At 31.6% G+C, this 11,128-nt stretch overlaps 1 protein-coding gene across 1 annotated transcript; it reads left to right on the forward strand.

Annotated features, from left to right (window-relative positions):
• Positions 1 to 5,100: 5,100 nt before the first annotated feature.
• Positions 5,101 to 10,661, forward strand: LOC137818633 (protein TILLER ANGLE CONTROL 1-like). The gene is made up of 5 exons (XM_068622167.1): positions 5,101 to 5,237; positions 5,400 to 5,445; positions 5,700 to 6,316; positions 6,547 to 6,700; positions 10,514 to 10,661. Exons 1-4 carry the CDS (start codon positions 5,232 to 5,234, stop codon positions 6,697 to 6,699), a joined length of 822 nt encoding a protein of 273 aa, XP_068478268.1. The 5' UTR covers positions 5,101 to 5,231; the 3' UTR covers position 6,700; positions 10,514 to 10,661.
• Positions 10,662 to 11,128: the final 467 nt, after the last annotated feature.

The following is an 11,128-nucleotide window of genomic DNA, read 5'->3' on the forward strand; positions in this document are numbered from 1 at the left end:
TAATAATAATATTAGTTATATTAATAATAATATTAGTTATATTAATAATAATATTAGTTATATTAATAATAATATTAGTTATATTAATAATAATATTAGTTATATTAATAATAATATTAATTATATTAATAACAATACTAATTAATATAATAACAATACTAATTATATTAATAATACATTAGTTATATTATTAATACTATTAATTATACTAATAATATTATTAGTTATATTAATAACAATAATTATAATGATAAGTATAACTATATTAATGTAGGTCGTAATTGAATTTATAAAAAGGTAGTAGAAACCCACTTTGCATTTCTACAAACAAGAAAAAAGTCTTAACATACTCTTTTCTCAAACTATTCAAACATCAAAGCAACAAAAATGTACAACAAATATCAATTGAAACGATTCACCCAATATTTCTAAATGCTAGAAACAAATTTAGGATTTTCACTTGGTTAAGTTCATGTTGTGAATTAAAGAGTGTGGTTTAAGGATTAAGCAATTAATTATTAAATTATAACTATGCGGAGTTCCTTTATTAAAGGATTACATTTTAATAATTTAAATGAATGAAATAATAACTGAGTAGTATGAATCAAATATAGTAAAGGGTCCCGATATATTAACACCCTCTGCACCCTACACACTTTTGACGCTGCATAAGTGGCATAGGCGTAGCGCCGTGGTGGTGAAATGGCAAAAGTTTTCGGTGGAATGCTTTACAACGATTGGTAGTGATAACTGCTGTAAAATTTCAAATGTAGGTGAAATTAATTGCCGATGCCTTGTCTCTTTTTGGAGTTTGCTGAACGGGAAAAGTGGTTACCCAGGTTCAAAAAAGTTGTTATCCAGGTTTAAAAAACTGGTTACCTATACACATGATGAACATGTGCCACAAAACCAAACCCAATCTCACCCACAATGGTACTTTACAGCGGTTGGTAATGATAACCGTTGTAACATTTCAAATGTAGGTGAAATTAATTGTCATTGCCTTGTCTCTTTTTGGAGTTCGCTGAACGGGAAAAATGGTTACCCAGGTTCAAAAATCTGGTTACCTATACACAGGATGAACATGTGCCACAAAACCAAACCCAATCCCACTGGTGTTTTACAGCGGTTGGTAGTGATAACCGCTATAACATTTCAAATGTAGGTGAAATTAATTGTCATTGCCTTGTCTCTTTTCGGGAGTTTGCTGAACGGGAAAAGTGGTTACCCCCAGGTTCAAAAAACTGGTTACCTATACACAGGATGAACATGTGCCACAAAACCAAACCCAAACCCACTGGTGCTTTATGGCGGTTGGTAGTGATAACCGCTGTAACATTTCAAATGTAGGTGAAATTAATTGTCGCTGCCTTGTCTCTTTTTGGAGTTCACTGAACGGGAAAAGTAGTTACCCAAGTTCTAAAAAGTGGTTACCCAGGTTCAAAAAACTGGTTACCTATTCACAGCATGAACATGTGCCACAAACCCAAACTCACTCCCACCCACGATCCTACCATGGACCAACAAACAACCATTAATGCACACAACAACAAATCAACAATTCATCAACGTTCGATTTCGGTTTGCGTTTACCTCAATGTCGAAGGCCATACAACAACAGATATATGCTCTTACCTTCAATTAAAGGTTCTACCGTTCTCCCTCCCTCCGCAATGTCGACGACAACGGTACCAATGTTTGTTATCTGATTAGATGACACCTTCTACGGTTTCTTCCCTCACTCCGACGGACGTACCCTTCTTTCACCACCGACGACTATGCCCTTCTTTGGAGGATTTCGCCCCAAATTCTTCCGCTTTCACAACAAAGAAAAACTCTGAAATCACCATTCTACCCTCGCATATACTAACACTTACATCGATTTTCACTAAAAATCGACGTTGTCTTGTGCAGTACCATGTGTTCTGTATGTTTGTACACGTGGGCAGCGTAAAAAAAGTGTGTAATGTGCAGAGTGAGTTAATAAAACATTTTCCTATAGTAAATCTAAGGTTTGCATGGAACAAGATTGGTCCTAACATTTGTTATCACTATTTGCAACTCAACTCTAATTTATATTTTGTTATTATTTTACCTTGTCCTTTTTTATTTTAAACAAACTATATGAACATATAAGCAAATTATTGTCGTAAAAGGTTAATTAAGGATAATAGAATTACAGCATATCTCATAAGTACATAAGAAAACGATTACTTGTTTTGATTAAACAATAGTTGACTCGGTACGTTTGTTAACATAACAACATTAGTTAATACACAAATGAAAAATAACAAGTCTGTAAAACTGGTTAAAAAAGTTTGTTGAAATTAATTTATGCGTAAGTTAATTTTAATTTATCCAGAAATTAAATTTTTTTTCTATTACACATTCTTGTGAAAAATGTGTTTCAAACACGTCATAATGCTATTATATAACTCAAATTAGTGGGTTTTATGTGGATTATATGAATTATAGTTGTAAGATTGAACAGTTTTGAATGGTACTGAAAGGAAAAGGTTATCACTGTCGCATTATGGTGAAAGGGGGGGACTGAAGAAGGAAAAGCGACGAATTATTCAAATATGTAACTATTAATTATCAACCTTACTCATCAAAACTCAGTGTTATTTTGTCTCTGAATTGACAGCATTTGAAAGTATATACCTAGGAAGATAAGGTAGAATAAATTCCTGATTATCTAGGCATGCAGAGGCTAGTGATCTAAACTAAAATTTAATTGATGTACAGTCAAATTTGGAGCACTTTAAATGGTGATGTGTATGAAAGAAAAGCTCACTTCTATTAGCAAATATTTAAGCATTTTAATCCAATCGTTATGAATTGATTGAGTGAGGCCTTGACCTCTCATTTGAAAAGAGAAAACCTTACCACTTATTTTGGATGCTAATGGCATGAGCTTATAACTCCTAATGGTTATCCAAAATTTTCAAGCAATTACTTTCAAGTGGGTCTTGCGTTTTGACAAAAACTTACTGCATATGCATCAAACATGACATATGACACATCTATTTGACAATTGTGACATTAACTTTGTTCTTATAAAGTCGGATTTTTTCACGAGTGCTTATTTCCTTTCGTCGGTCTTTAGGTTTCACGGTATTTTAGTTATTCAGTTCTTCCATTCTTCTTCAGTTTTAATCAGTGGTGGGGTACCTATAAAGATATTTCGATGCTCTCAAGTTAGTCCAAGTATAATTTGTAAATGTTACGATTGATTGATCATTATCTTTGTCTCTTGGGTGTCTCTCTATTTATACCTTCTGGTTGGACTTTTGTTGGTATGGGCTTGCGCGTAGGACGCAAAACGGGCCAATTACTTATTAATCATGATTTGCAGATTATTTGGAGTGTTAGACGTTTTAAGATCTCTTGTGTGTTTTGTAAGACATGCTGAGAGGTCGAGAGAGTTGTTGACACGACATGTTTGTTGACTACTCAGCAGTCTGGTAGTACACTTGTCCCCAAATTCGAGTAGAATGAAGTTCGAATGGAATGTAAAATCTAAACTTTTGAGGTTTTTTTAAAGAAAATTCATTTTTTTTTGTCTTAGTTTAGGTATGATACGCGAGATACATTGTTGAGAGGTTGAAACATTGACTATGTGTCATCTCGTCCTTTAGAGATAACCTTAAAACTCTCTTTCATGTGGTATACTAGAAGAACTTTGGACCATGAAGTTTTAAGTTAAAGCTAATGAAGTTGGATTAAGAAAGTGTTTTGCCTTTCATTTATTATATGGTCAATTATGCGAACATGACTTGCATCCCAAATGGACCATTGAACCTAATCACCATTGAGAAATCATATAAGGACAATGCATCTTGAAACAAAAGAACCTACCTTTTCAAATTCAGAGTTCCATGTTTGATTTTCTAATGTCTTATTCAACTAGTAGATAAGTATAACACATAAGTTAATTATAAGGCTTAATTAATTGTGGGGTGAGGGGTTTCAAGTATATGCATGTTTGAATCATTACTAGAATTAACATTCTGAATCTTTGAACCCTTCAACGAACTTAGTCTAGACAGTTGTTTCTTTTCTGAGCTGTTTGGATAGGCACTTTTTCACATGCTTAATTTATTATTATAGAACAAAGATACCCCCACAATATAACCAATTAGGTGAAGATCCAAACTGCAAGCTAGTGTACCAATTATACTTAACATGGCAAGGAAGACTGTACATGTCTAACAAATTAGTGAGAGTGAAGATTAGGTAGGCTTTGAAGGGGGAAAAGGAAAATGGGATGTGGGAAAGAAGCTAGAAAGTGAATGTACGTGTGTCTCTGCCTGTCATGCTCCCATCATCACTCAGATTACAAAGTTAAACATAAAAATATAATAGGAAAAGACATGGTCATAATTGATACTATCACTCAAATTTGTATACATACTACTTAACAATTTCTCTTTTTTAGGAAATCACATAACAAATTTCTTTTGTAGAATATGAATTTAACCTCCTGAATTAAGGAGTCATTTGATTTTATCATTCATTAATAACCTTTTTTCTCTTTCTTTTTTACAATAATGAAGATCGAATTTAGTATCTTATACAACTGTTTCAATTTTGTTTTATCACTAAACCAATTTTAATGAATACACACAGGAAACAATTACTAGGAAATGAGCTGGACCAATACGAGCTGGATTTTAGATTGCATCCCAACTGCTTGTTAAAATGACCCATGCAAATTTTGGGTTAAACGTTGGCAACAAAGAGAAACTAATCATCCAGGAAGAGACCTACTAGTTCTATACCAAAATCAATATAATTTCCCACACCGTAACGTAGCTTTCAATATCAAATTTGTGATTAAAATTAATTTGAAAACATTTCTCAATTATATGTCATCAATAGTACTGCAAAACCAATTCCACGAAAATCTAAAACAAACAAACAACACCAAACGTTTCTGTAAATGAAAACTTCCCATCAGCATGTGCAACGTGAAGGTGAACAAGTACTGATGAGAAGACTAACATGATGACTCTTCAAGCATACTATGCTACGGACATATGAACATGGCTGAACAACATGGGGGCCAGTGACCACGTGGCACAGCCTAGTTCAACCACCAATGTTGGTCCTCTTTGCGGGTTTATTCCTGTTCCTTATTATGTTGACCTCCACACTCCCTCACTCCATTTCAATATTACCCAGCACAGCCCCATTCTCTGGCCAGCTTTTCTGAACGAGAAAAAACGATGAAGGTGATTGAATTGAAACCATGCACACAACCATTTTGTTCCTCATGCATATTTTCAACTTATTGTACTACTTTTCCTTTAGTCCTTTATCTGGAGGTTGGAAGTTTATCATATGTAGTGTTCTTATAGGTATTCATGTTATCTTCGTGAATTGTTTTGTCACAGATCTTCAATTGGGTGCAGAAAAGGTTTCATCATAACTCTCTGAAAGGTTTGACCCTCTTTCTATAACTTCTCTCATTTGCAATTTAACAAATCTCATCCTTCACAAGCCTCATTATAAACAAATCTTCATGATTATATATAGGTTGTTAGTTCTTTTTCTTCTGTTTTTTTCAAGAGAGTGGCAACTTTTCTTCTCTGATGAACTTTGTTTAACCAAGTCAATGGGATTATATGATCCATACTTAATCAACCTTGACTAGTGTCATCTTCTCTTCTAATGAATCCTTTGGTTTCACTCAGATGGGTTTGCTTCAAACATGAAAAAGACTGAACCTATAATTAACAACGCGGACAGCCAAGCTTTGCTGAAACAAGTTGCCCTTACTGAATCACTTGGTGGATGGGAAGACGGAATTCTAACCATTGGCACTCTTGGCTATGATCCCTTGAAGTCCATCAACCCTCACAAAGAATACTTTGCTTTGGAAATTGAAGTTGAACAAGAAGATGGTGAAGGAGAGGACAGCATCATGGTGGATGAGCAGGAGGAACTGAATCCATTGATATACAACACATTTGAGCACAGCCTTGAGAATATTGTTAGTGAAAACTATGATGATGTGGATGTGGTTAGGAGTTTCAACGAAATCGTTGTGGCTCCATCTGTGATTTCTTATGAAGTGATGGAATCATACGATGTGGAGGCTGATGAAAAGAAGAAGAAAGGAGAGAGAATCACATTGGCTGATCTCTTCTTAGCTGATTCTGATGTCAAGATAAAGCTTAACCCTGCCAAAGTCTGCCACCTTGCTTCAAGTGAAAAACCAAACCTTAAAGCAAAACATGGACTCTCTTTTGCCAAGAAGCTCATTCCCCGCGTTAAGGAGAATCCCCATCCAATGAAAGATATAAAAAAAGTAAGTTACTACCCAAAAAAAATCATGCCCTATAACACTTTCTTATTCAACAAAAAAAACATTTTTTACAATGCACAGACTTTTTACTGCATTGAACTAATATATATTACAATGTAAAACTTTTGGTTGTTTCTTGGAATTTATGTGTATGTATGTATGTAGTGTTGGAACCACAGATTGCAGATTTGCTTGAATTAGTTTGATTAAGTAAAATTTGTAATGCTGTGTAGCTGATGAAGAAGATGTTGAAGAGGAAAATCCACCCTGATCTTGACGTTAAGAATCACAAACCAGAAGGTCAGGAAGTGAGTGCAGCAGGACTAAACCTTGATGATAATCACATGAATGAAGGCAATGACTCAAGTTATTTCCTTTCAATTTAAGGTATGGCAGTTCCAAAATCCCTTTTCCTGCAATGCCTTTTATTAGCAAAAGATTTGCAGTAAATCATGGATTGCATCCAGTTTAAGAGTGTTCCTCATCTATGGAAAAAAAAAATAAAGGCTTTATTTTCTCATCACTAAATTTTTATTAATTTCTTAATATATATTCTTTAATAAAAAAAAGTATATATTATTATTACTAAATGTTAGATATTAATTGAAGTTGAAATATTTTATAAAAATATCTTTAAACAAAGTAAAAATATACCAATATTTCTGTTTATGGATTGGAACACGAATAGATAATTAATGTTTAATCTTCAACGTTTCCACATAGGATTTCTTACAATTAATTCTCTAAGTCTGAAAGAATATTGACCTTAACTTCGTAATAAGATGATTTTAGGTGAGTGATGCTACTCACATTCACTGATTAGGGTAGAGTGTTAATTGTTGGCAACTTTGCATACGTTTTTCTCTAATAACAATCTGTATATTAATAGTATAGACATTCTGCTTTGTGAATCTAATCTTTAATAATCATATATTTATCCGTTGGTACAGATCAGTATATCATCTTAAGGCTAAATTCATAATCTGTGTATTATTAAATCAATTTTCTTCAGTCAAACACTATATATATGTCAATCAGAAAAAACTTTATGACAAACACTTTCTACTATTGTTTTTTCTTCTTTATACACATATGTTTTTATGTACACTCTTAATATAAGAGTGTTTATACTTTAACAATATTGTATTGAGAATATTTTACCATATTAGATGGAGAAAAAAAATTCTTAAAATGAAATAATTTTAAAATTATATTAATCACTTAATTGTTCATATACAATTAATATTTTCCTTACAACAAATGGTTAGGTAAAAAAACTCTTACAATAATATTAGGAATGTCAATGCGGGACGGACAATGCGGGTTGACCCGCAGTCCGCTACCAAAAAGTGTAGAGTGGGTTCACTAATTTAGCCCGCTGACCCGCTTTGACCCGTCCCGCATAATCCAGAGCCCACGTGGGCCAATAATGGGGCGGAACGGGTTGATCCGTTGGCTCGCATAAATAAAAAATAATTTATTTTATTTTAAAAAAAAATCATATCCCATTTACTTATTATTATATTGTGACATTTATTTTATTTTATTTTATTTAAGAAAAAATTGAATTTAATGTACTAAAAAAATAATGTTTTTTTTAATCATTTAAAAGAGTTAGTTTTTTTTATAAACAATAAAAAATAAATAAATAAGAACCACTTTAGGGTATCCATGTACAAAATAACATAGAAATGAATAACCTCTCCTCCCAAAAGTTTGTTACTAACTTCCCACTAGAACAGTACAGTTTGACAAACCTAAATAAATCAATTATGTTTAATCGAATACAACCAAACCAGGTCAGGGGATCCAGATCATAAAAGAAAAAGCAAGCAGAAGGAACTTTAGAGCATGTCTTTAGTTTAGCCATGGAGTTAGTATGAAGAGTGACACTAGGTTTAATTTTAAGTAAAGTCTTACATTTAAAATTTGTTAATAAAAAATAATATAAAGAAGAGATTTCAATAGGATAGTTAAAAATTAGTCATTTTCATTAAAATATTTTGTAGCAAAACTTTGATAAGATATTCTTATACATTTACATACATATATAGGAAAAATATATGCAAAGCAAAACTTTAATTATTTTTAATCAAACCTTCTAACAACCCTCATTCTTGAATTTACATTTTTATCTTAATTGAATGAATTGAAACAGTGATAAAAAAATTTAATTTTTCAACAGTAGGAATAAGTTTTTTATAATTAATAAAATTTTAATTTAAAAAAGAAATCCTTATGCGTGCTGCCTCACAAGTCTGGAAGTTACCTCTTATACAGAACAGGCAATGAAATAAATCTTCACTCCATTCTCAGGACGGACCAACCCAACTCACATTTTGTGGGTCGAACACGGGATGAGTCTATGCGGGATGGATCAGCCCGTATTACCACCCATAAATAATATCATGCATGTAAAACCTTTTTTTTAACCACATCTTATCGATTTAACAAATCATGGCATAGAATTTACAGCCACGCATATGGTACTAGAGAGATGTATGCATGCATTTTAAAGCAAGGAGGTCATTTTCCAAATGATAGTCATGGACCAATTATTTGTTAAGTTTGGGTCCCTCCTACAAAATAACCCAGAAAAGTCCAAGCATGGAAGTCAAAATAACATCTTCTCATCAATCTTAAAAAGTGGCAATTACGAATTGCTTTCTCTTGTTGTGACCTTTTGCCAGCCAATCCAATGGGAAAAAGAGGGGACAAAAGCCACACTACATATTTATCTCTTTATTATTCTACTTTTTTATTCACAATTTTCAAAACTCTAATTGTGTTCATCATCTTCTTAATTAACTTTTATTGGTATCTCTTCAAAACAACCCCCGATTTTAGAGAAATGTTAGAAAAAGGAATTTTAGTTTAAAGTGACACTAGTTAATATTTTTTTTTAAAAAACAAGGCAACTAGTTAACTAATTTGATTAAAGGAAATCGTGCATTTATTATACAATAAAATTATAAGATAATTTATATAATATTATTTTTTTGTGTTTTATCTTTTTCTATCACATTGTTATATTCCTTTTTATAAATTATACAAATATCATTTCATTTTACAGAGACTACATGTAATTATGTGTAGCTATAATTGTAGGATTTGATGAAAATATATAAGAGTATACATAAAGACATACACATGATCATCAACTTGTCAGCTGTCAAAGACAATCGGTTTTGTATTGACACTCTTCTTATCATATAGCTATAATTGAGTTTAAAACTAACTACATGATTCTTGCATGAGTTAGATATGAAAAGAATGAGTTTAAAAGTAACTACATGATTCTTGCATGAGTTCGATATGAAAAAGAAGGAAGACGAAATATCTAATTTCTAATTAATGTATTGATAAAAAAATAATTAGAAATCATATATTATTGACCAAAAATAAGTTTAGTTCATAGTATATAAGTGAGTCAAAACATCATTTTGTTAAAAGTTAAGTTAAATTTAAAGACTAGTTTTTAAGATGGTATTAGAGCAATTTAGAACTTATTCTAACAAGAGTGTGTTAGGTTTATCGTGTTATCCGTATCAGATCAGATCATTCATAAATATATACAATCTCTCACGCACGAGTTAATAGTTTTCGACGTAAGAGAATGTATTAAAGATGCTACGTCGATTATAGATAAGATCAGTTCATAGTATATAAGTTAGTACAAATCTCACTTTATAAATCGGTTTTATAAAGTTGAGTTAAATTTATAGTCGACTGCTTAAAAAAGTTTATAATTTATTTACAATTTACAAAATTACACTTCAATTAAGAAAAACTAACTTAATAAATAAACGAGTCAAGTAACAGGTATATTACATGTTTATATATTATATTCGAAACTCGCGACGTGAAGAATGATTATAGGGACATATATAAGCTCTACACACGATATCTCACCTTTTTATAAATTAAAATTAAACTTGTATAAGTAATTAACAAATTATTTACAGTTAAATAAAAGATCTATTTATACTATATACAAATATAGTTTCAAAGTTCTTTTTTCAAAATATTTCTCAATATAGTTAATGACATAAAATACTTTGCATGGATCATGTATATATGAAAATTAAATTCGTGTTTTATATACATAAGCTAAAGTTATATAAGTAGATCTATTTGGTTCACTATAACTATGGAATTTTTTGGTTTAATTGAAGTGAAAAAATTTGTGGGTTGTTGCAGGTACTAGCTAGTGTTGAGCTGGTGGGAGTATCAGTGTTTAATTATCTGGAAACGTAGATTTGTTTATGATATATGTAAGATTAAATACTTAGATTTTGTTCTTGTTTATTTATGACCAATGCATTGAACCCATGTGATCATTCTGTAATTTGTGGTATCCTTTTGCTTCTGTTGGCTTTAGTTTAATTTGACCAAAAAATGAGTGTCTCAAAAAACTTCCACCAAAAAATGACAAACGAATAAAGGAATGCAATTCGTATAAATTTTATCATCGTTCACAACAAACTAATATGAGTGTCTCAAAAATTATTATGTCCCCACCCCTCACAAAAGTTGGTGCTTAGTGTTTGTCTAAATATTGCATGATTAATGTACATTAACAGTTTCGATGAAGTTCTACTTAAACAACACCCATTACTTTTACTTTTAGTTTTAGTACAAGACGGTGGAAACAATGTGATGTAAGCTACTTTCTTTCATTTAATTTATTTATTTTTGAACAAAAAATGTTTTGCTATTTTAAAAGCCTAAAATAGTTTTAATTATATGATTGGAGTTTAAAACTAACATGTGCTCAAGAATCAGAAGAAACCCATGCAAGGCAATCAAACTCAA

Source organism: Phaseolus vulgaris, chromosome 10 (assembly GCF_000499845.2).
Source record: "Phaseolus vulgaris cultivar G19833 chromosome 10, P. vulgaris v2.0, whole genome shotgun sequence".
NCBI lineage: Eukaryota > Viridiplantae > Streptophyta > Magnoliopsida > Fabales > Fabaceae > Phaseolus > Phaseolus vulgaris.

What these genes read in the sequence shown, in the direction of transcription:
- LOC137818633 (XM_068622167.1), top strand. An exon ending in TCATCATAACTCTCTGAAAG is followed by an intron (nt 5,446 to 5,699) that starts GTTTGACCCTCT and finishes GGTTTCACTCAG; the next exon opens with ATGGGTTTGCTTCAAACATG. An exon ending in CAATGAAAGATATAAAAAAA is followed by an intron (nt 6,317 to 6,546) that starts GTAAGTTACTAC and finishes AATGCTGTGTAG; the next exon opens with CTGATGAAGAAGATGTTGAA.